This window comes from Pelmatolapia mariae, linkage group LG20, assembly GCF_036321145.2.
Source record: "Pelmatolapia mariae isolate MD_Pm_ZW linkage group LG20, Pm_UMD_F_2, whole genome shotgun sequence".
NCBI lineage: Eukaryota > Metazoa > Chordata > Actinopteri > Cichliformes > Cichlidae > Pelmatolapia > Pelmatolapia mariae.
This window is the reverse complement of record NC_086244.1, coordinates 21,430,894-21,456,653: the sequence shown is the minus strand read 5'-3', so window position 1 is coordinate 21,456,653 and position 25,760 is coordinate 21,430,894. Positions and strand designations below refer to the sequence as shown.

The 25,760-nt window shown below is 38.6% G+C and overlaps 1 protein-coding gene and 1 long non-coding RNA gene across 2 annotated transcripts; one reads left to right on the top strand and one right to left on the bottom strand.

The window, feature by feature from the left end:
• Window positions 1-30: 30 nt before the first annotated feature.
• On the top strand, window positions 31-19,511 carry LOC134619557 (uncharacterized). Its single transcript, XR_010092009.1, has 3 exons — window positions 31-94; window positions 14,559-14,708; window positions 14,802-19,511. It is a non-coding gene; the product is annotated as an uncharacterized LOC134619557 (long non-coding RNA).
• trh (thyrotropin-releasing hormone) lies at window positions 973-3,780 on the bottom strand. The gene is made up of 3 exons (XM_063464074.1): window positions 3,568-3,780; window positions 2,955-3,162; window positions 973-2,601 (listed from the first exon to the last, which is right to left on the bottom strand). Exons 2-3 carry the CDS (start codon window positions 3,142-3,144, stop codon window positions 1,982-1,984), a joined length of 810 nt encoding a protein of 269 aa, XP_063320144.1. The 5' UTR covers window positions 3,145-3,162; window positions 3,568-3,780; the 3' UTR covers window positions 973-1,981.
• Window positions 19,512-25,760: the final 6,249 nt, after the last annotated feature.

Sequence of the window (25,760 nt, the reverse complement as noted above, 5' to 3'; positions counted from 1 at the left end):
TGGTCATGTGACTGACATCCAGTCGGTATGGAAAGAGAGGAGGGACAAAACTTGATTTTGCGGTTGGCGCTCCATCAGGAAACTTCTCCGCAATGTAAGTACATATTTGTTATATCCAACTTTTGGTTGTCTGTCTTTTGTGCAAACCTGCACTGCTACCGTAAATAAACCGTTTTTCAACTCTAACAACAGTTTGTCATTCCCGATGGAGAGTGTTGGGAAAAATTCAAGGCTGGATAACTAAGGGTGTGGTTTTTTGTGGTTGGGATGTGTAGTTGGGTTTGGCCAGCTTCATTAATTGCAACTAAGAGCCTTAAGGTAAATCCAGCTGTATTATGTAACCCTAGAACCTTTATTTGATCCAGTTTCCGTTTGTATAAGCTACAGGTCCCTAGTTTTATCCTACAGCCTTTTTTCACTCGTTAAAACACAGTTTAAAGGCTACTTGGACTGTGCACTTAGCTGACTGGCATTTATTGACAAGAGGGTACAAAGCAATCCACGGAGAATAGGTGAATAGTATGGACTCCCATCTCAGTTTCGACATGTCTCATGGGCTTCACAAAATGATATACTGTGCAAATATTAATTTTTGATTTTCTTTTTCAAGAGAATATTCTTTAATATTCTTTTCAAGCATTTATAACTTTTTTAAATGAAATAATAATTTATTTAGTTAAATTACTCATTATCACTGTTGGCACCAAGAGCACAGCCTGTCCTGGTGGCTCACAAGCTGTTTTATTGGAAGGGCTCATAGACAAAAAGTGATGCAAACACTAATAGAAAATATATATCTATATACATACACACACACACACACACACACACACACACACACACACACATATATATATATATATATATATATATATGTATGTGTGTGTGTGTGTGTGTGTGTGTGTGTGTGTGTGTGTCTGTGTGTGTGTGTAGCTCATTATATAATAAACATTATATAATAAACACTTTGCCAGTCCACTGACACTTGGCTATTCTGCTGGAGTTGTGTGTTCGGCGAAACATCTCCAATATTAGGTCTCCATCGTTAACTCACATGCTTGATGAATAATTTGCATATTGATCAGGCTGGTGGACAGCTGCTCCCAAGGCTCTGATGGAATGAGCCTAATTAAACTGGGGAGTGGATATCTGACACACTCTGTCTGTTACTGAACTGCATAAATCATTCTCTAAGAGGCTTAGGCAGGGTGACTACTTTGGACTACATACTAATTAGGCTTGTGTTGAATCAACAGTTTAATGGTGCACCATGAGGCATTGCATTTACTGGAACTAAAGCAAACCATACGTTTTTACCAATGCGTTTATTGTCCAACAAAAACATTGGTGGTTGACTTTAAGGCAAGGGCAGCTTTTAATTTACAACATTAGCTTCAAATTACGTAAACCATGCAGTAATGTAGAAAAATAAGCAGTGACACAATTTATTTGCTGTGATATTCATTATATTTTACATGAGTAGAAAATAATGAAACGCAAATCGAACAGTGGAGGGAGCTTTTATGTGTAAACATAGACACTTTAATTTGATCTTAACACAAGCTGAACTGACGAGCGCCTGTTGCCTCACAGAGGCAACATCGCTAAAACCATCTGACTAATGTTTTAATCATCTGCCTCAATGTAAGAATAAATAATCTCGTCAACTGAATGAATGTTATTTATAACGATAGCTATTAAAAGATCAACATATGGCACAAACTCTTCTGAAAAAACAAAACAAAAAACGTCTGTACAGCTATATAGTTATTCCAAAGTTTGGATGGCAATTACGCATGAGCTCTCCAAGAAAATGTCAGACAAATGGCTTGCGGTAATGATGTCTCAAATGTCTTCAAAAGAACAAGCGGTGGCACAAAAGGTTTAATGATCTTTTTTTCATTTTTTATAATTCATTGTGGTCATTTAATTTATACATTTATTTGTTTACAACACAGCGAAATACGCACTCCTGTCTAATCTACTCTCCATCCACTAAATCCTCATCCGGTGCAAACCTTTTACCCGGGTGTTGTCTCTTCTCCTCGGCGTGGCCCTTGTTAACGTTGTCTAAAAAGTCGAGCAGCAGGCTGGTCTTGCTGCAGCTCGCAGGGTCCAAAACGTCACACGGACTGTTTGTGCCTAAATCCGGACTCGAGTTATCCCAAAACCGTTTCCCAGGGTGCTGACGCTTTTCCATCTCAGCGAGGTCTTCTCCATCCGCGTCCGCATCCCCGTCACTGTCGCCGTCCTCATCCTCTAGAAGACGCTTACCTGGGTGCTGGCGTTTGCTGTGCAGCACCAGGTAACGCTTGCCTGGGTGTTGCCGTTTTGAAAGTTCACTGAGTAGGAGGATGGGGTTGTCAGAACTGTGACCCGCCGTGGAGCGCTTTCCCGGGTGCTGCCTTTTCTGCAGCTCTAGGAAAGAGTGCGTTTCATCTTCGCGCTTGCCCGGGTGCTGTCTCTTTTGAACATCAAAGTACTGTTCATCCTCGTCCTCTTCTCTCCTTCCTGGATGCTGCCGCTTCTCCAAATCATCACTATATCTCTTACCAGGGTGCTGTCGTTTTGTCACCCATTCTGGCTGAGAGTAATAGCCGTCTGGAAGAAAACAAGAGAGGAAAGTGGCTCTTAAATGTTTCAGAAGTCACTGATAAAAACCCGGTTTCTCTCTACCGCGTGCGCAGATAGTCGAAAACCTGTTTCTTTGATTTTTTTTTAAATTATAAAGGAGATTTATTCTCTTGCATTGCCGATGTAAACTGTTTAGCAATTACTTAAACAAAAAATGTTGATCCAAATGATACCTGAAAAGTGCGCACGAAACTGTAAACTACTGAGAATGTGCTGCAACTTTCAGGTACATCTAAGATATACCCGAAGTATCAGTATCGTATGAAATGAGATTTTATGACACGTTTCTTAACTCAGAAAATAATATATGTTTTACGCACCATTTCTTCCGTCTTCATCCTGCAGCTTTTTGAGAATGGACCGTAACAGGAGAGTTTCTGCTCTCTCTAAAATAATGTCGTCTATGGTCTTTCGGTCAGTCTCATCCTCAGCAGACATGCTCTGTCCTCCAGACACCATCAAGTTGCAGACCGTTAGAGATGCAAGGATAAGCAGACATGTCGACTTCATGGTAATTTAGTTTTTCGTCTGAAACAGATCACGGCAGATAGGAAATATTTAACAGAAACAATATTAACGTGGGTGAACTGGTTTGTTGTAAACTCTGCACCACTGTATTTAAGTCAATTTTGGGACCAGACGTTTCGTTTTTGAATAGAAATGAGACTTTTTTTTTAAAGAACAATTTTTATTTTTATTTTTTATCTTGAGAAATCCAGTTTTAGCAAAGCTGCTAACCAAGCCTTTGAGGTTTTCAGATCGCAGCAGCTTTGAAGATTGGTTTTTACAAAATAAATCTAAGAGAACTCTAAAGACTCACCTAATAAATATGAATAAAACATGATGCATGAGATCTATCCAGATCAATTAAAGAACAACCCTTAACCAGCAGACATATTTACATTTCCAATGAGATTAGTCTAAAAGCCTCACCTGGTAAAATATTGTCCTTTCCCCAGTTTCTGGCACTACCGGCAGTGATAATAGTTGCTTTCAGTCGCTCGCAGCAGTTGGTGACCTTAAAGGCCAAGTCTAGAGGTATGAGCAGATAACTTTCCGTCCCGGCATTTATACGAAACGGTCACTGTCGTCACACCAACACTGGAGTAATTTTTCAGGATCCCTCGTCCCTATTGATGTCACCAAGTCGTGCGCAACTGGATGTGGTGAATGATCGGCCAATAGGAGCTTCTGCTCTATCTATCTATCTATCTATCTATCTATCTATCTATCTATCTATCTATCTATCTATCTATCTATCTATCTGTGTGTGTGTGTGTGTGTGTGTGTGTGTTCAGTGAAATGTAAACAAAAGCAACAACAACAACAAAAAACAAACAATGACAGAGCCTGACAGAAGGCAGGATTTATGTGAGATTTATGTGATGAATATATGAAAAAAAGAACAACTTTATTTGTAAAAGTTGCGAAATTCAGTTAACTTTTATTTATTTATTTATTTAGGACAGTGCATGTTAATGAACATAAATGTAAAAAAAAATTACATGAATGTAAACATGCCAGATTATAGCCAAAGGCTAATTTCCATCTGTTGTCCTTAAACATAAAAAAATAGACATAATAATTCATAAAAATTCATCATTCATTCATAATAAAAACTCTATCACCAAACTTACACATACACACCATTCTGTTCCCAAATAAAACATTAAAAAAAAAAAGAAAAAAAAAAGTTGAGTGTAATGCATTAGTTTATAATATATATATGTCTCTGTGTGTATTTTTTCATTTTATTTTAGTATGTACTGTTTTTACTGCTACTCTTAGATGATTACATAAACGGTCAGTATCTTATCATAAAATGTGGACATCTCCCATGGTGTGCCAACGAGGGCTGTAGCGTGATGTGGGCTATTCATGCTTTTCTTAAATACCCTTAGGTCATGGGGCTCAGGAGGGTGGGCTCACCCCATCTGGTTCTTCTGAGCACATACTGTATAGCCTAATGCGGTTTCTGGTCACGAAGCAGCAGTACTGAATGTATCAGAGGTGGGTCTAACAAGTTTTACATGGCTGAGTGGGATGTTGACTCACTAAGCAACCAGAACAGGCAGAATGTGAAGTCTTCTGAAGCAGTTTTATTGTTTAATAACCTCTAGATATGTTTTTCCCTTCTCTTTCAACAGAATTAAATGTTACCCAAACCTGATTGTTCCACTCTGCCTGGCACTATCATATATGTCGCTATAGCACATCATTTGCTTTAGTGTGTGATCTTATCTAAGGTTCACTAAAGCTATAGGTGGTTTTCACGCATTGCTTCACATTTAAAATCACATTCAAAAAGTGAAAATAGTCCACTTTTTTCTGGCTTTATTAACTGGACCAGAGCTGGCTATACTTAGAGTATTTCCACAGGTGAAAAACCCACAGGTGAACTTTACATATTAATGGGTCATTTCATGCAAATGCAACATCAGCCCTTTTCTCACAGTCAGGTGTCATTTGCAAGTGTTTGAAAACAGTTGCAGACATTTGCTTCCAAAGTCTCTTTCTGTACAAAATAATATCTGCAGTGCTTGAAATTCATATCATTCATATAGCTGGCAGGCAAATACAGTTGGGTGCTTTTATAATAGCTGGTCTTGGTTATGAGGGCTTGACTGCAAAGACGTTTTTAAGTAAATTGCTGACAGCAATAACTCTGGATTGTTTCTGAAACTATGTATTTCTTCAAGAAAATTGTTATTGTCAGGTAAATTTTGTGCTTGTGCTGCTGTTTTTTATGAGACTTGTTTTGGACTTCATTCCAGATCTCATTAAACTACCTGTATAAAACTGCCTGTGTCCATTATGTAGAGTCATATCATTCCATCATCTGGATGAACTCCTCTCCAGTCTCACTCTGTCTGTGATGAATGTCAGCATGAATTGAATTGAGTGTGTAATGCTGTAATTGCCTGCTTTCAGTGTGCTGTCACGTCCAATACTTCAAGCAGGTTTGAAGTCACATGGTTAAAAATCGCAAATTAATTTTAAAATCATTCTGTGCACTGTTTTAATGAGTTCTACCGAAAGTGTAACTTAATTTTTTTAATTTTTATCAGTCTCAGCTACATATTTCTGTGATGCTGAAATAATGATACTGTTAGTTCAGTAACAAAATGAGGTTAATGATTGGGTTAAAAAGGTTTTAAAAGTGTTCACAGAATGTACAAGCCCGCCACTGAAGCTTCTTTCCATGAGCGGTGTAAAGAAAGAAGGATAATTTCCCATAAGGACCAGTCTCTGTCTGATAGTGTGTTCTTACTGCACTGCTTCAAACTGACACAGAAAGTGACAGTAGTACAATTAGGACATGTCTGATCTGTATAGGCACCTCCTTACACCTGTCATGTAGTTCCCTCCCTCGTATAATGCTGAGAGGGCAACTACAAGTCTGAAGGAACCAATTAATTGCCCAAGAGTGTACGTAGTTGGTTTTTAAGCAGTTTAAAAGGGTGGCATGTGCTTCGATCAGTGAAAGTCTTGTAATTCCACAGAACGTGTTCAGTGAATGTGGTGTCCTCGTGAGTGCAGATGTGAAACAATTAAAGAAGATGGAGTGAATGCCGCAGGTGTAGCGGCATTTAAAATATTCTCCTCCTATCCCTCTTAGACGTGGAATAAAACACAGCGTCCTTTCTTTTCATTCACTCTCATTCATCCTCCACAAACACTTGACACGAAAAACTTTTAGAGGTGGGAAATCACAGCATTAGAATTCTGGGCTGCATTACGTACCTCAGGAGGAGGTGATAGGTTAAGTGTACACCCTGTGCGTTGGGAGAAAATAATAAGACTCATTACCCTCTGCTCTGTGTTTGCTCCAGCCTGGTTCGGTTTAGGGTTGTATATAGTCACAATGAACTTCTTCTTCTCGTTAAGAAACTTGATGCATTGCTGTGTGTTGTCCTGTTTGTCTATCTGTATTTGGCTGCAGAGATGAGAAACCCCTATCAGATTTATTTTACTATTATTAAAGTCTGCTTTGAAAAGGTCATACCACAGGACAGTAAAACATAAAACCAGCTAAATTAAATGAAAAAGACATCCACTTAAACCAAAGTGTAAATTTATATGTTTTGCTGCCATTTACACAAAATATATTTCATGTATAGATGACGTTTTATTCTCAAGTTGACAGTTACTAAAGGGAAACTCCCCAAGGCAGTCAATGAGTCAGCATCAGAAAAATAAGGGTGTGGAGCAGAAGGAAGAAGTGCAGAAATCCAGTATGCTTTCGCAATAAGTAAAAAGACAAAAGTGTTAGAATAGCCCAATGCTAAAAGAATAGGCTGGGTATAAACTAAGGAAGTATATACAATCTGTAACACTATGGCTTATTGTTCAGTCTGAGATTTTTGATTATTATATGTTATACAAAGTTTGTTTTACCACAGCCAATTAATAACCAGTTATAACACTGGTTATTCATGATGATTAGGTTCAGTAAAGCTAGACTGAGTTTACTTTGCTTTGTAAAACAGAACCCAGCTCCTGTTGTGTGTCTTCAGTGTGCAGATCAGGAGAGTCTTTTTCGTGAGTCGACTTGGTGTCTGTTTGGAAGTCAACATTTATGGTAAAGGAAAACAAACACACACACTCAGCTCATGTATACTGCATTATACCATCATGAATACTGCACACAGAGCCCCTAGACAAATACCGCTCACATTCACATTCACTTAAATTGCTTCACCTGCTATCTCCTGAGATCCAAATTTTCAATAATGGGTTTTCATTGACGCAAATTTCTTTCAGCAGGGTGATTTATCAGGTGTTAGGCTGACCGTGATATCATCCAGCAGGATGTGATCTGTATTTAGATCATCACGTGTATTTTTTTGGACCTACTGAGCGGTGAGACAAGAGTAAAAAAAAGAATCTGCTACAAATGAGCATAAATATATAAAACAGACATGTCTAACTGTCGGCTCTGATTTCCTCAGGCACGCTAAACAAAGCAGTGACTTTAAAATGGAGCACTCATATTTCACCGTTATTTTAAAAACCTGTGAAAAAGCAACATTAAGATTCCTTTTGAGTCATCTTTCTGAAAATCTAACATTCACGGTGCTTTGTTTTCTGGTTTAATGACACCATCTTCAAAATAATTTGCAAAATAGTGCAAATATTAGTTTCTTTATTTGAGATTTTTTAGTCAGTCATCTCAACAAGGAAGCCCAAATCACACACTTATACATTTAAGTGATAATGATCATGTTATTATTGTGTGACAGTCTGCATAGGGAGGACTTGGCAGTGGATGTGGGGACAACAATACATTGTTCAGATTGAATTTTAGATCATTACTGCTATATCTTACTAAGCCATTACCTATGTTTTCTAATTATTTGTAATGGTGACAGAAAAAAATCTCAAATTTTTGTTATTAATGAAGTGTTTACATTTATTGGGTGCCTTTAATGACATAAAACAGTCAGCACCAGAACCCTGAATAGGTCATGGTTGATTTAATCAGGAGTTAAGATTGTAACATTTGAGGAATAAGCTTTTAAATGTTTTGTCTTTGAGGAATCAGAGAAGTAGCAGAAGTAGAAGCTGACAGTGATCTATAACATATAACTGGTATCGGCCTTATGTTGTCCAATATGCACCAATACTAAAGCATTTTTCTTCATAGATGATAATGCAGAATAAGACAGTTGCTGTCATTAGGAAAGGGTGTCAATACATAGGAGTTAAGCAGACAGGGGTGCAGATTTAGGCTGTTGTTCATAAGTTAACGACCAGATTGTGGGAAAACATGCTGTAAACTTCAGAAATAATGACCAGATTATTTCCTATCTATCACTCTGTTATCTTAAATGCTTATCCAGTTCAGCATAGCCTGGGGGACTGGAGCTTATCCGCTGTCAGTGGGCAAAAGTTGGGCTGTAACCTGTACAGGCCGCCAGTCAGGGTTAACACATAGAGACAGACAAACAGTCACACTCACACTCAAACCTACAGCTGATTTAGAATAATTAATTAACACAATATGTATGTTTCTGAACTGTAGAAAGAAGCCAGAATAACCAAAGAGAAACCATGTACGCACAGGGAGAACAAGCAGCATTGGTATCAAAACTCCAGCTTCAGTTAACAAAAGGGATAGGGATAAGGCGATTAAAAATGCTGGTTAAGTAACTGGCTTGACACTTGACTTGGCACAGACAGCGTTGGAGGAAAGAAGCAGGAGACTGAGGTCTGAACATATTTCACTTGAAAGGTCAGCTGACTGACCAGTTCAGGGTGCTGAGATACTCCACTGAACATTTTAGAGGCTCCAGTGGGCTTACAGCTTCTGATGTGTGTAATTTTAGCTACATTACCCATGTGAAACCAAAATATTAAAATATCTACCTCCGGGGCTAATACCGTTTTCTGAACATATCTTAAAGGTTAATAAAAAATGATAGGACTACAGGAAGACATATGCCACACGATGAATGGTGCTCTTCTCTTAGAGACTTTGAAAAGCTGTATAAATATGTACCATTTCTTTTACTTGGGATGGAGCGTGTATCAATCTAGAAAAGGGGAGCCAGTGAAAAAGTTTCCAGAAAGTTCCAGAAAGGAGAGAGTGGGTCTGTTGACAGGTGAAGTCCAACACCTCACTGCCAATGAATAGTCGAGAACAAAGCAGCCAGAGGTGGCGAGTAAAAAGACGAGACGTCTGACTCTGACACCAAGGGCGTGTTAGGAGCGCTTGAGACAAGCACAATGAAGGCAGACAACAGCAAACAGAGACACTAACAAATAAATAAACAATTCGTGTGTGGACGGCATGAAAACCCTGTCCCCCAAAAGTGACAGTGGCCTGACAGAGGTCACTGTGGCAGGGAATGAGTGACAGCTTCACAGGGTGTGCTGCTGGTGAAAGTGAATGTGTGGAAGAGGAGTGTGTCACAGGTCAGGAACACAGACCAGCTTTCGTAACCAGCTCGCCTTGCATGTTAATGTCACGCGGGAATATCATCACATTCACTCAAGGCGACTTATCACTCGTACTATTACTGTTTAACAGATTCACTTTGGAGTTAATTTAAATACGGGCCAGAGCTGACTGTCTGCCTGCCATGCTCCATCACAGAGCTGTGCCAGTTGAATTGGTGAATTATCTTTGACTTACAGTCATTTTCAGGAAGTAAGACGGTGTTCATGGAGAAAGTGCTCAAAGTAAATATGAAAATGGGATCTTAAAGCGCTACCACAGTGGGTGATTTTACAGCAGCACCCAGCAGATGTTCAAGACCTTGATCAATCACAGTGATGACAACCCTGCAGCTATGAAATGGCTGTAAAGGGGGCTGTGGCATCAGCTGAAACAGTGTTTATTGCATAGCTAAGCTGTGCCATCTACACTGTCGACAGAGTGATAAATGTACACGTGTGAGGATCCAGAAAAGTAATCTTTTAATTAAGGCGGTGTTACGGTATTGGAATAAAAGTGAAGCACACATCTTCACATCAAGCCTATTTAACTTTCATGCACATATTTAAAAAAGTTTTCCCATTTCCCACAAGTGCCAAATCTAAAGGTAACACTCACGAGAGCCGCTGGTGTGTCACAGAATTTTTAGTTTGCCATTCTGTGGCTAGGAATTTAAAATCATTACTCAAACTCTGAAAGCTGGGGTTGTTTCTGTTCCCATATTGACTGCTGCCTTATTTCCTCATTTTTCATCACACTGAACAGTTACTCTGAAGTCACAATATGCACAGACGTCACACTCCAACACACACACACACACAGAAAGGAGGAGAGAGCAGGATGACTTTGCATTATTTATTTTCAAATTTCATCTCTGTCTTTAGCTGTGTGTCTGCAGCCTTGAGAATCCTATTATCTCTCAATAACCTGTGAGGCGCCTGTGTGTTTCTTCAGCCGGAGACTGTGATTAGTGCACTACTACCACATGCTCCAGCTCACTTATCACTGTGCTCGCTCTCTTCTCCTGAGTGTCTATCCCCCCTCGTCTTTTCTCCCCTCTGTCTCAGTCAGGTAGTGTCTGGGACCAGTCGTAATCGTGCTAGATTGAGCTGATCTTTCAGTCTCACGCCTGGCTCGATGGCAAATGTGACGTTTTAAATATTTTGTATTTCAAGAATTATGAAAGCGAAAATATTTCTGGGAAAAAAATGAATAGAATGATAACAGCACTAAAGAGAAAATATCTATCTTTTTTCTTTGTAACTCAGTCCTTAAAGTGAAATACAGTTCAATAAAAAAAAAATATCAGGGTGCTTATAGCTTTAAAACCTTGCTAAGAGTGGAGTATAGGTTTTTTTGATAGCAGAACATGGGTCTATTTGATCATGATTTCTTCTGCTGAGGTAGATTGCTTTAAGAACATTAGCTGATAAGATTCAAATAGAAATAGGCTTATTTGGTTGAGCTGTTTTTACTCCTCTAACGTAAAAGGCTGATGGGGTATTGCTGTAACCCCACCGGGCAACCATTGAGCACACTTAAGTTTGTGAATGCAATTACTAGAGAAGGAAGTCTAGAATTTTCAAAATGATATCACAGGTGTATGTATTCACTATTTTTACTAAATCTTGTATGAGTTTAAATCTCAGTGCTACATTTTGATGGTAGGATCAGAGTTTGGCGTAAACAACATTTAACCACAGATCGTCCTGGCTTCTATCAGCTGTCCAAATATCTGAGAATATAACTGTTTCAAGCACATTGTTGAATCTGTGCTATGAAAAATTATGGCATTTATAATACATGACTATTTGTATTTCAAAGGGGCCTTGCAATGACCAAATATTCAATTCACTTCCATTCAGTTCATTTCAATTTTATTTACACAGCACCAAATCACAGCAACAGTTGTCTCAAGGTGCTTTGTATTGTAAGGTGAAGACCCTACAATAATACAAAGAAAACAGAAAACCCCAACAATCGTATGAGCTATGAGCAAGCTCTTTGGTGACAGTGGGAAGGAAAAAAATCCCTTTTAACAGGAAGAAACCTTCAGCAGAACTAGGCTCAGGGAGGGGTGAGCATCTGCCACGACCAGTTGGGGTAAGGGAAGAAGACGGGACAAAAGACATGCTGTGGAAGAGAGCCAGAGATTAATAGTAAGTCATGATTAAATGCAGAGAGGTGTATAGACACATAGTGAGTAAGGTGACTGATGAAGAAACACTCAATGCATCATGGGAATGACCCAGCAGCCTAGACCTATTTCAACGTAACTAAGGAAGGATTCAGGGTCGCTTTAACTATATGCTTTAGCAAAAAGGAAAGTTTTAAGCCTAATCTTAAAATTAAAAATGCTGTTTGTCTCCCAAATCCAATATGGAAGCTGGTTGACACCCAAATTGCATTTCCTCTTTACTGAACTTAATGTCTTTATTTTATTTTATTTTTTAATTTTACATTTGCCTTAATAGCTTAGTGATGCAGACTGCTACCAAACCTATACAGAAAAAGTTACTATCATCCCAGGAAGCATACCCCCCTTGAGGCCCATCTGAAGCCACTGTGGGCAGATGCACAGTGTGGGCAGCCCACTTTGGTCCCCAGTACCAGTGTGAAACAAAGGACACATGGGCCCAAATGAGGCAGTCCTTAGTATGGCCTGACTGTGGGCTGCCCACTCTAACAAGAGACAGGTTCACAGTGGTGCTCCTCCAATCCTATCAAATAAGTTAGTCTGTCTTAGAAAATGGAATATGGCCTGATAACTTCCACTTCTGAGTTCTTTTGCAGAATATATCAATAAGATCCAGTTTAACTTCCATTTTACTGAGCTTGTGAATCATTCGCTTTCTCTCAGACTCAGATTTCTCACAGTGTAATAAAGCATTTTCTGTAGTTTCATCTTACAATAGTCACATTTCCTGTATGATATTTCCTTTTTTTTATAAATAATGTGCCGTTTGGGACCCACACGGCATAAAAGCGTGGGTTTCCCTGCATGGACATGTTTGCTGGGACAGCCTGGCTGGACTTTTAACATTTTTTTAACATTCATAAATGTTAATTGTATCAATACCAAGATGGTGATATTTTGTTGTGGTTGCCATCTTGATGAACCCCAAGAAGAAACAGTTTAAGTAATAAAACCAGTCACAGGTGAAATAAATAACTCTGTTCATTTCACTACAACGTTAGACCAGATTTTTCTTCTAAAAGTGACTCTACATACCTTTTCTGCAGTGTCATAGTTTCAGATTCAAAGGCTCCTGGTATCAAATCTTAAGATATATCCTCTCATTAAATTTCCACATACAGCTCAGAGATTTTATGTCACTTAGTTGTATTTTCAGCCCGCTGTGGTCCTCGTGGCAATGTGGAAATGTATGAAGATGAAACAGAATAGCGATGTGCTTCCCTTGTATCATTATCTGTATGTGTACTGAGCTGTAACTGAGAGGTGTTTAGCTGTAACATGCAAACCATTCATCTTCTGTAGGTAACAGAGGGGGATTGCAGACACACAGCAGAGTTCATCTCCAGTATCTCCCCCAAAGATCCTTCAGTGTAGTTAATCTAATTGGGAGAAATGGTAGGCAGCCACAAAGCATATTAAAAGTATATTTATCACCAGATGTAAATGCCACAACATGCAAATGCCGTTATCTTCCTCACTGTCATTTCCCCCTGCGCAGAATGGAGCACTTATGTCAAATTTATTGCACGCGCACTAAGAAAAATGCTCCCACTGGGTTTTTAGAAATGGCTCATCAGAAGCTCAATGGAGCTTTAAAATATTTTGTTTGTAGAAATACTGGAAACCACATATCTTGGCATCACATTTTCATCTTTCAGTCTGTTTTCTGCCCTTTAGTAAAATGGCCTAGATGCTCAAGTGAAATGGAGCAATAAAATAGAAAGCAAAATAAAACCTATTTGATGGGAAAAAACAGTCAATAAAACCATGCTCTCTTAATTTGCTCTACTGCTATCACACTTCTAAAGTAACTACCCACTAGTTGCTGTTACAGCTAAGCCTACGACACTACTCAACATTAATTTTTCAATGCTTCTTATGGGTGAGTGTGGTAATAACATCATCAGTATGGATGGTAAGTTTAGATAGATTTCCATGTGTATCCCCAGTCACGTTATTGTCCTGCATGACTTTCACTTGTATCCTAATCAAATACAGTAAATTTTCCATCCTATGGGAAAATATTTTTAACAAATATGCATTAGCAAACATGGATAGTCATACTGTTCTTATAAAGACTATTTGAAATGTAATAAGCATTCTTTAGAGAACAAAGATAGCTACCCGTTTCGTGCAAAAAGTCAGTCAGTTGCAAGAAGTCTTATTTTAATTACCCACTCGTAAAATCCCAACCAAAAAATGAAAGAAAACAATTAAAATCTGGATGTTTATTAGGCCATAGCATAACCCCCGATTTCTTCTTTTCCTTGTTGGATTCACCAGTGTGCTTAGGATCACCAAGAGGTTCACTTCCTGATCATCTTCAAGTCCTCGACAGATGGCTTCACATAATGTTTAAAACACTTCTTGGCATCATGCTGAAATTATTGCTGAATCAAGCCCTGCAAGCTGTTCATTCCCTGAAGAAGTCGAGCAAACACCAAAACATAACATGTCCAATCCAGTGCTTTTCAGCTGGTATGACGTTCCTGCCCCGAAAAGCTACCTTTGGTCTATAAACATGTCGGAGACTGTGGCCAAGAAATTTTCTCTTTACTGTTGCTATACATATTAATTAAAGCATATTCTGCATGTTTATTAGTAAACCTGTAATTTTGCTTTGATATTTGTTGGACAGGAAAGGCCTGTTCCTGGCATGTCTCTCATGCAGGAAAAATATGTGCATTCTGTTTCTGATTGCAGTGGCATGCACTGTTGACAATATTAATGTGATGGTCTCCTCTCTGTGTGTGCACACACATTTGTAATTCTGCTTTTGTGTTTCAGAGGCAGCGCCTTCTCCCAGCTTTCTCCTGCCCTCTCTTCGTACTGGAAGCAGTTCAGTAATCACTCACCTGTGTGCAATCTGATGTTTACTCACTGACTACTTAAGGAGAGTTCTACTTAAGAGTTCCTTCAGTTGCTGCATCTATTGTGGTACTGTAGATCTGTTCCTGGTGTTTTGGAGTTTGTAAAAAAAACCAAAAACAGTTTTTTACCTTTTGACTTACCTGAATCTCTTTTCTGCAGATGATTCGAGTCATGGTGGATATGTGGAGAGAAACGTGTTTGGAAAAAGGGAGGTCTGTGGAGAGGAAGATTCAGAAAAGGGAAAGCTGTGTAGAAACTGACTTGTTATTCATTGATGCTTCCCGCCCAGAAAGAAGACATTCAAACCGTTTTCTAGTTGCAGTTCAATCTTTATTGCCTGTGAAAACATCTGTGTGCAAACTAAATCAGCTGAACTTTTATTTTTGGTGTCTAAGTCTAATTGTCAGTTCATGACAACTGAACTTTGTTTCCATGCCCAGTGACAAGTGCAAAACATTCATATTGTGCACAACAACAGTAATTATTGCATTATTACTGTGTGATTTTCGTATTTATAATATAAAGCAGTCGACATGGGAAAAATGCTATAGAGGATTTTTACCAATGGAAAGTGAGAATAAAAACAGGCTTTCTGTGGAGTTCCACATTATTGCCACAATTACACTGAACCTGCCACACCTAGGAACAAGACCCCAATATTTTTTCCTTCGCTTTGGGGACTGAATTTGCCATTTTTGAGTTTCCTTTGCCCAAGCCTCAAAGGTGCTGAGTCTTATTTCAACACCTGGTACTGTGCACTAGAAGCCTTGGCAGACATGGTCTAATGAAGCCATGTAGTAGCAGTACTACATTGTCTGTAAAATGTATCCAATACTTCATACCATACTGCTATCCTATTATCACTACATTGGCCCAGCAGCCTCCAGCTAGGCCTTGATCAAAAACACTGCTATGTGCAGTATTTCCATCTTTCACTCCATAAAGAAATCAACACCAGAAATTCCTGGGCCAAGCATTTTGGAACATGTTTTTGCAAGGGATCAGATCATCAAACAAATTTTAATATTAGACAAAGACGACCCAAATAAATACAAGTAAAATCTGTAAATGATGATTTTGTTGATTAAAGTTTTAAAGCTATCCAAATTCAATCAGCTGTAATTGCTCAAATGTAAATGCTCACTAGACCTAATAACTGGTTGTGTCAGCCTTGGCAGAAACAACTGCAAAGATTAGCAGTAGCCGGCCGTGAGACTTTCACATCACTGTGGAGGAATTTTGTTTTTTTGTGCAGAATTGTTTTAATTCATTCATTCATGAAGAGCCTCTTTAAGGTCATGCCTTCATTTGGCTTTTTTGAGTCATTCAGAGGTAGAATTGCTAGTGTGTTTCAGATCATTGTTCTGCTGCATGAATCACGACCATCATTTTATTTTACGCCAGATGTAATAGTACGCAAACCTTCAAAAAAGTTCAGCTTCTTCATTATCAGTCCTTAGAGCATTTTCTCATAATTTTTAGTTATTTACATTTTTGTTTTTTTGGAAAATGTGAGACGAGCAATTGTTCTTTTTGGTCAGCAGTGGTTTTCTCCTTGGAAGTTGCCTTTGTTTGCTATTTGTTTTGTCTCCTTCTTGAATCGTGAACGCGAATGTAACCCTACTTACGGTTTATTATCAAGAATGACCAAACTCCCACTAGGCCAGTATCAGATAATCTAGGATCAGCAGGAGCCCAAGGTATAAACATCAAAGTACAAAATGTACTGAAAGCAATAAAATAAAATACAAAATATTTCCCCCCAAAATAACAAACTAAATAAAAGTGCGTGCATACAGCTTTATCTGAGTCAAATGTATGAATGAACAATGTCTGGTAACTGATGGATCGTTGGGGCCCATTCAGTTTGTTTAACGTTTGTCCTGCCACACTCCAGTGAAGGAAGAAAGTTCGTAGTCCTGCAGGTATCTGAAGCTTCAATGGGAACGAAGCTCTCGCTTCAACAAAACCTCAGCAAATCCTATTCACTTTTGGGTTGGCTCGCCATCCAGTTAACTGGAACTGTGGAATCGCTGCTCCTCGATGGAGGCTTGCTTCAGACTGGGTTCGTCTGTCGAGTCATCCTTTTACCAGATAACAAAAAAAACCTGACCGATGAACAGGGTGAATTTATGAACGACCAAAAAAATTTGCTCGCTAGCAATTCGGCTTCTGTAACATTATTTTGTCGAGCACATGGCATTGTATGAACAAGAACGAAATGGCAACTACGGAAAGTCATGTGATCAAGGTCAACAGTAGGGGTCCTGGGAGCTCAGTGCTGATTGGCCAAGTTACACAACAACAAATAATCTTATTTGTCCACATCTTCCTTTAAACAAAAGAAAAAAAGAAATGACCAAATTGTTTACATCATACACCCAAATTTACTTTTCACTGCTCTTTTTTTTCTAACTGGGCTACACTAACCTTAACTAAGGGAAGTGAAGCCTGCAGTTCTTTCCTGTTTTTCCGAGTATTTGGATGGATGGATGGATGGATGGATGGAATGATGAGGGTTCAGTGCACTCTTTGGAATAGTTTTGGTAGACCAGCCACTGGTAGGAAGGTTCACCACTGTTCCATGTTTTCTCTATTTGTGGATAATGGCTCTCATTAAGATTCACTGGAGTCCCAAAGCTTTAGAAATGGCTTTGTAACCTTTTCCAGACTGACGATGTAAATGACTTTGTTTCGCAGCTGTTCTTGACTTTGTAGATTGTGGCATGATGTGTTGCTTTTTGAGATCTTTTTTAGTCTGCCCCACTTTGTCAGACAGGTTCTGTTAAGTGATTCAGCAGGTCTGGCAATCACAGTTAATTTGTGATTTAACAAGGCAGTGCAATTACTTGGTTTTTTTTAAAATACGGCATATCTTTTTTCTTTTCACAAATGAAATTATTATTTAAAAAATGCATGTTGTATTTACTCAGGTTATCTTTGTATGATATTAAAATGAGTTTAATCTGAAACGTGTGACAAATGTGGGAAAAAAGAAATCAGGAAGGAGACAAATACTTTTTCATAGCATTTCAAATAAAAATAGATGGCTTCCCTATTAAATAAAATAACATCTAAACAACAGCAAATAAATGATATAAAACAGGAACATCTTTAACTATAATGTGCAATTAAGTAGTTCCTCAGTAGTTCCAATTTAGTAGCTCTGTGAGGGGTTTTTTTTTTTGAAAATGTCTTTGTGCAACAGCAATGCACATTGTTGCATTGCTGTCCACTGTTTGTCACAGTGGACAAACTGGACAAACAGTGACCCCACATTGTACATTGAAACCCCGACCAGGATGCAGTCTAATTAAAGCACATAGTTTAAAATAGAAGCAATGTGACATGACTTATTTAGCAGATTTTGCCAAATGATGTCAGACCAGATAATTAAACTCTGAAGCTGATAATGATCTGAGCAAGACAGTTTCCCAAACTCTGATCAGTTTAACAAGGTTAATAATTCATGGAAACTCAAATGCCAGTAACATTAGCTCCAATTTTGTTTTGGTCTGTGTGGTTTCTGTAGCAGCCGTGGATGCACAGCAGGTCATGGTGGCAAGCTGAACCATCATCAACCTTGGCAGCAATGACAAAATACCTGTAAGCATTCATGAGACCTCCAGCCACCATCTCTCCACTTGAAAGCAACCCATGTGGCAGGAAGTCTGTGTCTGAAAGTGTACTCCTGGATATACAGGTTTGGTTTTTACATGATCAGACAGTGTGTCTTATGAGCTAGTTCCAAACAAATTTAGAGTGGGACTTCTTGACATGAGACTTAATACTAGTCTGTTAAAAAAAAAGCTGAATTGGTCAAATACTTAAAGTCAAAAAGATAAGCAAGTGTTCTTGTAATTTCTTTAAGGAGTCTTCAGGAATATTTCTCCAGGCTTCTTGTGAGACATTCAAAGCTCTTCTTTTGATGTTGGCTGCCTTTTATTTTGTTCTTTGTCTACAGATCCCACACTACTTCAGAAATGTTGAGGTCTTGGCTCTGGGACTAATAGCACTCTATTGTTTGTTTTTCTATCTAGTTATGCTTTTACTGCACTTGCAGTGTTGGAATCATTGTCATGCTGAAGCTATTGTCAATCTGAAACTTTCTAGATAGTATTGCATGGTGGATCAAAATCTGACTGTACTTTTCTGACCTTATAATTTTATAAAATTTCACCAATGGCTCAAACTATGTATTACAGACAGCGGTAGACACTCACCTCTCTTCTGACCTCCTCTATCCATGCTAAAGATGTTTTGAACCAAAAATTTGGATTCATCATTTCATTATACTGGTTGCCGCTGATTTTCAGTCCACTTTCTGTGTAATTTGGCATACCTCAGCCTTTTCCCCCTGTTCCACTTCCTTAAGAGTGGTCATTTCTGGTGAAGTTCAGCTTGATCAACTTAAGGGCAAGCTGCATTTTTCAGGTCCTGTGTCAGGCCTTTCTGGCACAGGAGCTGATTAATCCCAATTTCTGAAGGACATGACTTTCAGATACAGTTCATCTGCTCTGGATAGTTTTTTGTTGTTGTTGTTTATTCAATCACTTCTTCTTTTTGTCCACTATACTGTATACTGTGCTGAGATATCCCAAGTCTTCTGCTAACAGCTCTTTGTGAATCACCTTGTTGGTGCAAAAATTTAATTTTGTACCTGTCTGTGTTATCTTTGGCTTCCGTTTTTTAAAAACATACAATTAAGGATACAATGGATGAGATCATTCCCAGTTTTTTGTAAAAGTATTGAAAACATATAATGTCAGATTATTTGACATTCAAGAACAATAAAAAAAATTTGGAGTATAAGACACTGAAACCTCCTCTAAAATGTTTATTTCTTTTTGTCTCATCTCTGTTGTCATATTACAGTGTTTATATCCTTCGGTAATGTTTTTTTTTAATATACTTTATGCCTTAATGCGTATTCAGCAAGAAACATAGCTATTTTTGGCTCATCCTGTTGTCTGTCTTTCTTCACAGTCCTTTCCCTTGTTTTTGTGGCTGTTTTGAGCTCTTAATCAGAAGGTGGTCTTCAGGGAGACGTGCTAAGAACTACTTGATAGTGCCTTTGTAGAATAGAGTACTTGCAGCTGTTTATGTCTGGCACAGTGATCAGTGGGAGAAGCAGCTCTATTGACATCCTTGATGAGCAACACATAGAGCCAAACATCTAGTGTCAGATCAGCAATGCTGATCTTTTCCACTACATCACCTTGACAAGAATAGGCCAAAAAAAAAGAGGTTGTCAATTTTTCATTAGATACAGAGTGCAGAAGTTTGACATAAGTATTCAGTAAGTATTTTAACCCCTGTGGCTGCCATCAAGTGCCTGTTAGGTTAAACCAATCCATGTAGCCAAAAATGGCAACTATGAAAGTACTGCTGTGACTCACGTGCTCCCCATTTCTTCCTTCAGTTTTAAATTCAGGCCTGCACTTGTACAGCTAATAAAGAAATTTTCCTGTTTTCAGGATGTTTCACGCTTAGAACGACCACAGAGGTAGTCAGCCAAGTCACAGAGGAAACCCCTTTAGATATGTGACTGCAGCAGCAGGTAGTCATTTACCCTGTTGACTTATTCCCAGGAGACAGGAGAGGGAAAAGGGGCTGTCTGCTCTCTCAGATGTGGCGAGGCTGCTCAACATCTTCATTTGCTGTCACTGCTGAGAGAGATGCACCTGTATCAGTACTAATAACATTGTTTTCATTAGGTTAGTGTCAGATAAAAAGCACAACCTACAAGGTCGCAACAATTGTTCTCCTGCTTTATCTTTGCTAATGACATTTAGTTCAGTTGAGGGTTGCTGCCATCTCCCACTTCTTTTATCATTCCATCTGAATTTGGGCCATGCTGTTTCGCTCTCACATCAGTTTTCTCTCCCGGGATTATAAAACAGCCATTGTTTAGAGTAAAGAGCAGGACTGACAGTGCCATCTGTTCCACCAGCCTAATTGTCCGCAGGTATGGATGAAGATACACTGTCTCTCTGCGAGATTTACAGGGACTGTAAAGGTCAGACTGCAAAGAGTTGGTGTAGGCACACACAGTAATGCTTTGTTATGACCAAAGTCCTGTCATGGCTCCATAAGATGCCGACAGAGCCGTGCAGCCTTGGGAGTGAGACAAGACAGAGGGATATTCATCAGGAGTGCCAGCTGCTTCAAGTGAAGCCATTCTCTTCAAAGAGGCATGAAAAGTGTGTTTACTCTCAGCTTTTTGTTGCCTTTTGTGGACTAGTTGTTACATTTTTCTTGAAACCTGACAATAAAAAAATGAATTAACATTGAGCATTTAGGAACATTTGGGCATTAAGAGTTGCTGGTCTCTGCCGTGTTGGAATACAAGCTTGGTGTCATTCAGTGCTTGTCTTTTTACATAAAACCGTACATCTTTAAAAGACGCCCATGTATGTTTTAATTATCATTCTCATGTTGCCAGAAGTATAATTGTATAGTGGCCTAAGGGAATGCTTCTCAAAAGCCTAAAATGAACAGCTACAATTAGAAAGTCTTAAGTAACCCTATATGGAATATTGTATTAGAGCTCCTAAGTCTCCTTCACTTCCTCTGCATTGCAAACAATAAAATATTATTTTCTCTTTGTAATTACGGGTATATAAACAGAAATGTGTGTATTTCAGTACAGTACAAAAGCTATGAATGGACTGATACTTTAGTGTGTTAGTCCTGTGACATACTGTGCATTGTCTGTGCAAAAAAAAAAAAAAAGTCACCAAGTATCTGCTGTAATTCATCCCAAAGGTGTTCTATTGGGTTGAAGCCTGGACTGTGTGAAGGCCAGTCAACTTTTTGCACATCAAACTTTCTCATCCATGTCTTTATGGACCTTGCTTTGCACTCATGCACAGTCATGTTGGAACATGAAGGGGCCATCCCCAAACTGTTGGAAAGTTGGAATGATGAACTTGTCCAAAATGTCTTGGTATGTTGAAGCATTAAGAGTTCCTTTTATTGGAACTTAGGGGCTGAGTTCAGCTCCCGAAAAATAACTCTACACCATAATGCCCCCTCTACCAAACTTTACACTTGTCCACAGAACATGTCTCCATTGTTCAAGACTCCATCGGTGTTGTGCTTTACACCACTGGATCCAATGCTTTGTATTGTGCTTGATGACGTAGTTGCTTGATTGTATACACCTGTGTCTGTGGAAGTGTTTGGAACAACTGAATTCAATGATTTGAATCGGTGAGTGAATACTTTTGGTAATATACAGTATCAAAAATAGGCTATCATAAGTGCTACATCTTATAATATGACATATGACATGCCATAGTGCCTGTTAGATATGAGTAGCAGTATGCCTTGAAATAATGTCCTGTCTTTTTTTTTTTTTTAATTCCATTTATAAAAGGTTTGTGACGTGCTGGAACACCATGGCTTCAAATCATAAGGATAATACAGAACGTGACCAGCTGTGTGTAACTATCTGCTGTTTCCTGCTCATTGAATTTTAACGCAACAATAGGAAATCAATCACTGGCATATTCAGGACTTTAGAAGGAACCTGAAGATATAATGGATTAAATGACTGATCATAACAAAGACTCTCTAATTTTGAATCTTTGTATGGCTGAGTGACATGGGTATGATTACGTTAAGGACAGGAAGTTACAAGAGGGAAGACTGACAAAGGTGTGACAGATGGGATCCCATCAACTGAATTACAAAATCACTTTACTTAAGCCTTTTGTCACTGCTGAAGGACTATTGAGTTGCCCAGAAACTAAGCTGATTTTACTAAAAAGGCCCCCAAAGGAAACATGATTGTGGTAAATGAAGTGTGGGTGGCTTCCTTTTTGTCCATACGTGTTTTTGTAAAGTTTACTCGTGCAGCAACAAGTGCATGTACACACACATACACACACTTTCATTTGATGGTATGAATCAGAGAGAAACTTTTTTTTCTGACAAGGAGGATTTTAAATAACACAGAATTCCATTTGTTAAGCTCAAACTGATGCTCAAAATGATTTATGTCTGTGGCGTCTTGTTTACTTGCGCCTGACCTATTCCATTGTCTAAACATGATGTAGTTATTCCCCTGAGGGAAAAGTTCAAATGTCACTGTAAAAATAAATTCTGATTCTGTCAAAAAAAGACCTTCTTTACCATTCCTAGTACTACATGTTGTGTCTTCATCATTTAAAAAAAAAAATCTTCTGAGCTGAGTGTGGCCTGTAGTATTCTGTACTTATGGGCACCTAGGGCCTGACAGCTAATTCTCTTCTGTTCATCTGACTTAGCTTTTACTGATGATAGCTTTGTGATGAGGTCCAAAGCTTGAAAGAAAGAGACTTCCAGTCTTTCAGGCCACAGTACCACCGAGATCGATTCTTCGTCTGCTGTCAAAAGTCTGATGGACTTTGGTTGAGAGCTATTGGAGTGCAGAGCGAGATGATAGTTTTCAGAAAGCTGCTCGGTTTGTTTCACTGTAACTGGTTTCAGAAATGGAGAAATCATTAAAAGTGAAATTGAACCTGTTCTGCTCTATACCTAACTTGATCCTGCCTTAATTACACAACCATTTTCAAAGAGTATTTTGTAATCATGCTACCTTACTCTGTCATGGACCTGGCTTCTGATACCCTCACAGCATTTTCTGTTGTTTGCTTTGCAAACACAGAGGAAAAGTCTAGAGTTTATAGCTCTTGTGTGGCCTCTCTCTTGCACCATCTTCTGTCTCCGCGGCCCTCTCAGCTCTGCTCTCTGTCAGACACCCTTGTCACTCTCCTGCTGGCCTGCCATCCTGCCAACAGACCAGTGCTGATGGAGCCAAGAAACAACAAGGCTGACAGTCAGGGTGACTCACCAACCCCAAGAGGATTCTTTAAAGACACCCTCAACCTCTGAAAGTACAGTATGTACAATCAACTCCCCCATGTCTTCAAATATTTATAGACAAAAAATATATCTGTGTGTGTGTATGGGGGGAATTCAAAACCACAGCATAGCCCTATGCATTACTCTGTGTATCTACTGGTCAGTTCTTTACTTTCATTTCTACTTCCCAAAGGTCCAAGTTACTAATTTGAGTAACCTGTGATATTTTATGTACTCACAGCTTGTAGTACAAGATCCTGTTATTAATATTACAAGAACTACTGCATGCACGTTATAGCACTGCTTCATGCATTTGTGCCGATGGCTAACTGATATACTTAATCACATTGTTGTTGTTTTTTTAAATGTATGATTTAAAGGAACACATGATTATTTTTTGTGTGTGTCTGTTTGTTTTTTGTGTATGGACATACTGCAAATCAATTTCCCACTGGGGACAATAAAGTTACCATTGACCATTGTAATACTGTCCTCATCAGCAGGACACTGTTTACCAATAATACCAAACTAGGTTTATAATGAAAATTTGGTATGTAAGATTTTGTTCAATTAAACATAAACCCGTATGGTTAAAAGAGGATAGGCATAATGGTTTACCTATACGTGCTAATAACATGCACCTGAAAAACTAATGTTGATACTTTAACTGTCATGATTTGAAGAGAATGTGTTGTCTTCAGTGTTCAGTGTTTGCTAAATGACATTTTATTGTCCTGACATTAAAATGATATAAGGCTTTCATAAAGTGTTATAGGAGAATAAATGATAGTAAATGGGTCATTTTACCTTGTTGAAGGGGGTTGCTAGGCAACATGATGACGCTATAACATCTGAGCTACCTATTTAATTATTAATTATACGAATGATTATATCATTTTGGTGTAGTAACATATTAGATAATTATTCAGTTTTATTTAAATAGTGCCAAATCACGGCAACAGCAACTCAATGTCTATAATGTCTATATTGTAAGGTAAAGGCTCTACAGTAATACAGAGAAAATCCAACACATTACAGCTGCCTGTTGCATCAGTCAGTGGTGCTGATGAGAGGAGATAAAATGATGATCCCAGAGGCTGAAAACTGAAGACAGCTGCAAAATTAGGCAGTAGTCTTGAGCTATAGTGTTCCACTTGTCAACTTAAAAGTTACCACATTACAAAAAATAGAATGATATATTATTATAAAAACCATAAATGCAGTGTTGTTGTTGTTGTTGTTGTTTTTTGTTTGCTATATTTGCTAAAAACCATTTAAGTTAAGCTGTTTCTAAGTTTAGTTTAGGAAAATTTGAACTGACCTGTTATTTGTTTTTCATTTGTTTGTTTGTTTCATTTACTGCAATTTGTATGAAGTTGATTAAAAAATATATATCTGAACCTATCCTTGTGGTGTCATGAGAGGTAGGCCTGATTAAATGTACCAAGAGAGGTCTGTTCGCAGATCTTACAGCGGGTGCGGACATAATCATGTTATACACGTGAGCGCAGGTCCACAGCTGGCCTCAGCTCTCATATAGTTTTAGGTGCTCTCCATGGGAAGCACATGGGGGTTAGAAGAAAATTCAATTTCATCCACAGCTGCAATCTGTTGAAATATTTCAGATAAATTGCCCTAATATACAGAACATGCAACAAACGTCATGTAGATATGCAATTTCTGACAAATGTAATGTTACGCTAGATGAAGGAAGTTTGATTTTGAATGTGACCCTAAACTTTTAAACAGTAATGTGAAGAAGACTTATTTGGGCTGTATTTATCCGGAGTCAACGAGTGATCTTGATCTCAGCTTCTGCTGTCAGTGTTAGCAGATTTCCTTTTATATCACAACAGGAGTAATTGAGGTTCATCACCCTAAGTGTTAGTGTAAGGTTGACTTACGCCACATAACTAATAATTAACAACAGTCCCTCACATCACCACCCACATGTTACTTTACATCAACTATAGAGAGAAGAGAAGAGAAGAGAAGAGAAGAGAAGAGAAGAGAAGAGAAGAGAAGAGAAGAGAAGAGAAGAGAAGAGAAGAGAAGAGAAGAGAAGAGAAGAGAAGAGAAGAGCCTAGCAGGAGCTCATATTGTTTGGAGGCAACAGTATGACATCTGCAGGGAGAAGTAAAAGGATAAAGATAGCATGAGGTTGTTGTTCTGTGTGTGAGTGTGTGTGTGAGTGATGGCTGCAGCGCTGTGGGCTGTAATAGAGAAGAGAGAGCATTCGGCACACTCAACACTGAGGCAGCAGGAACT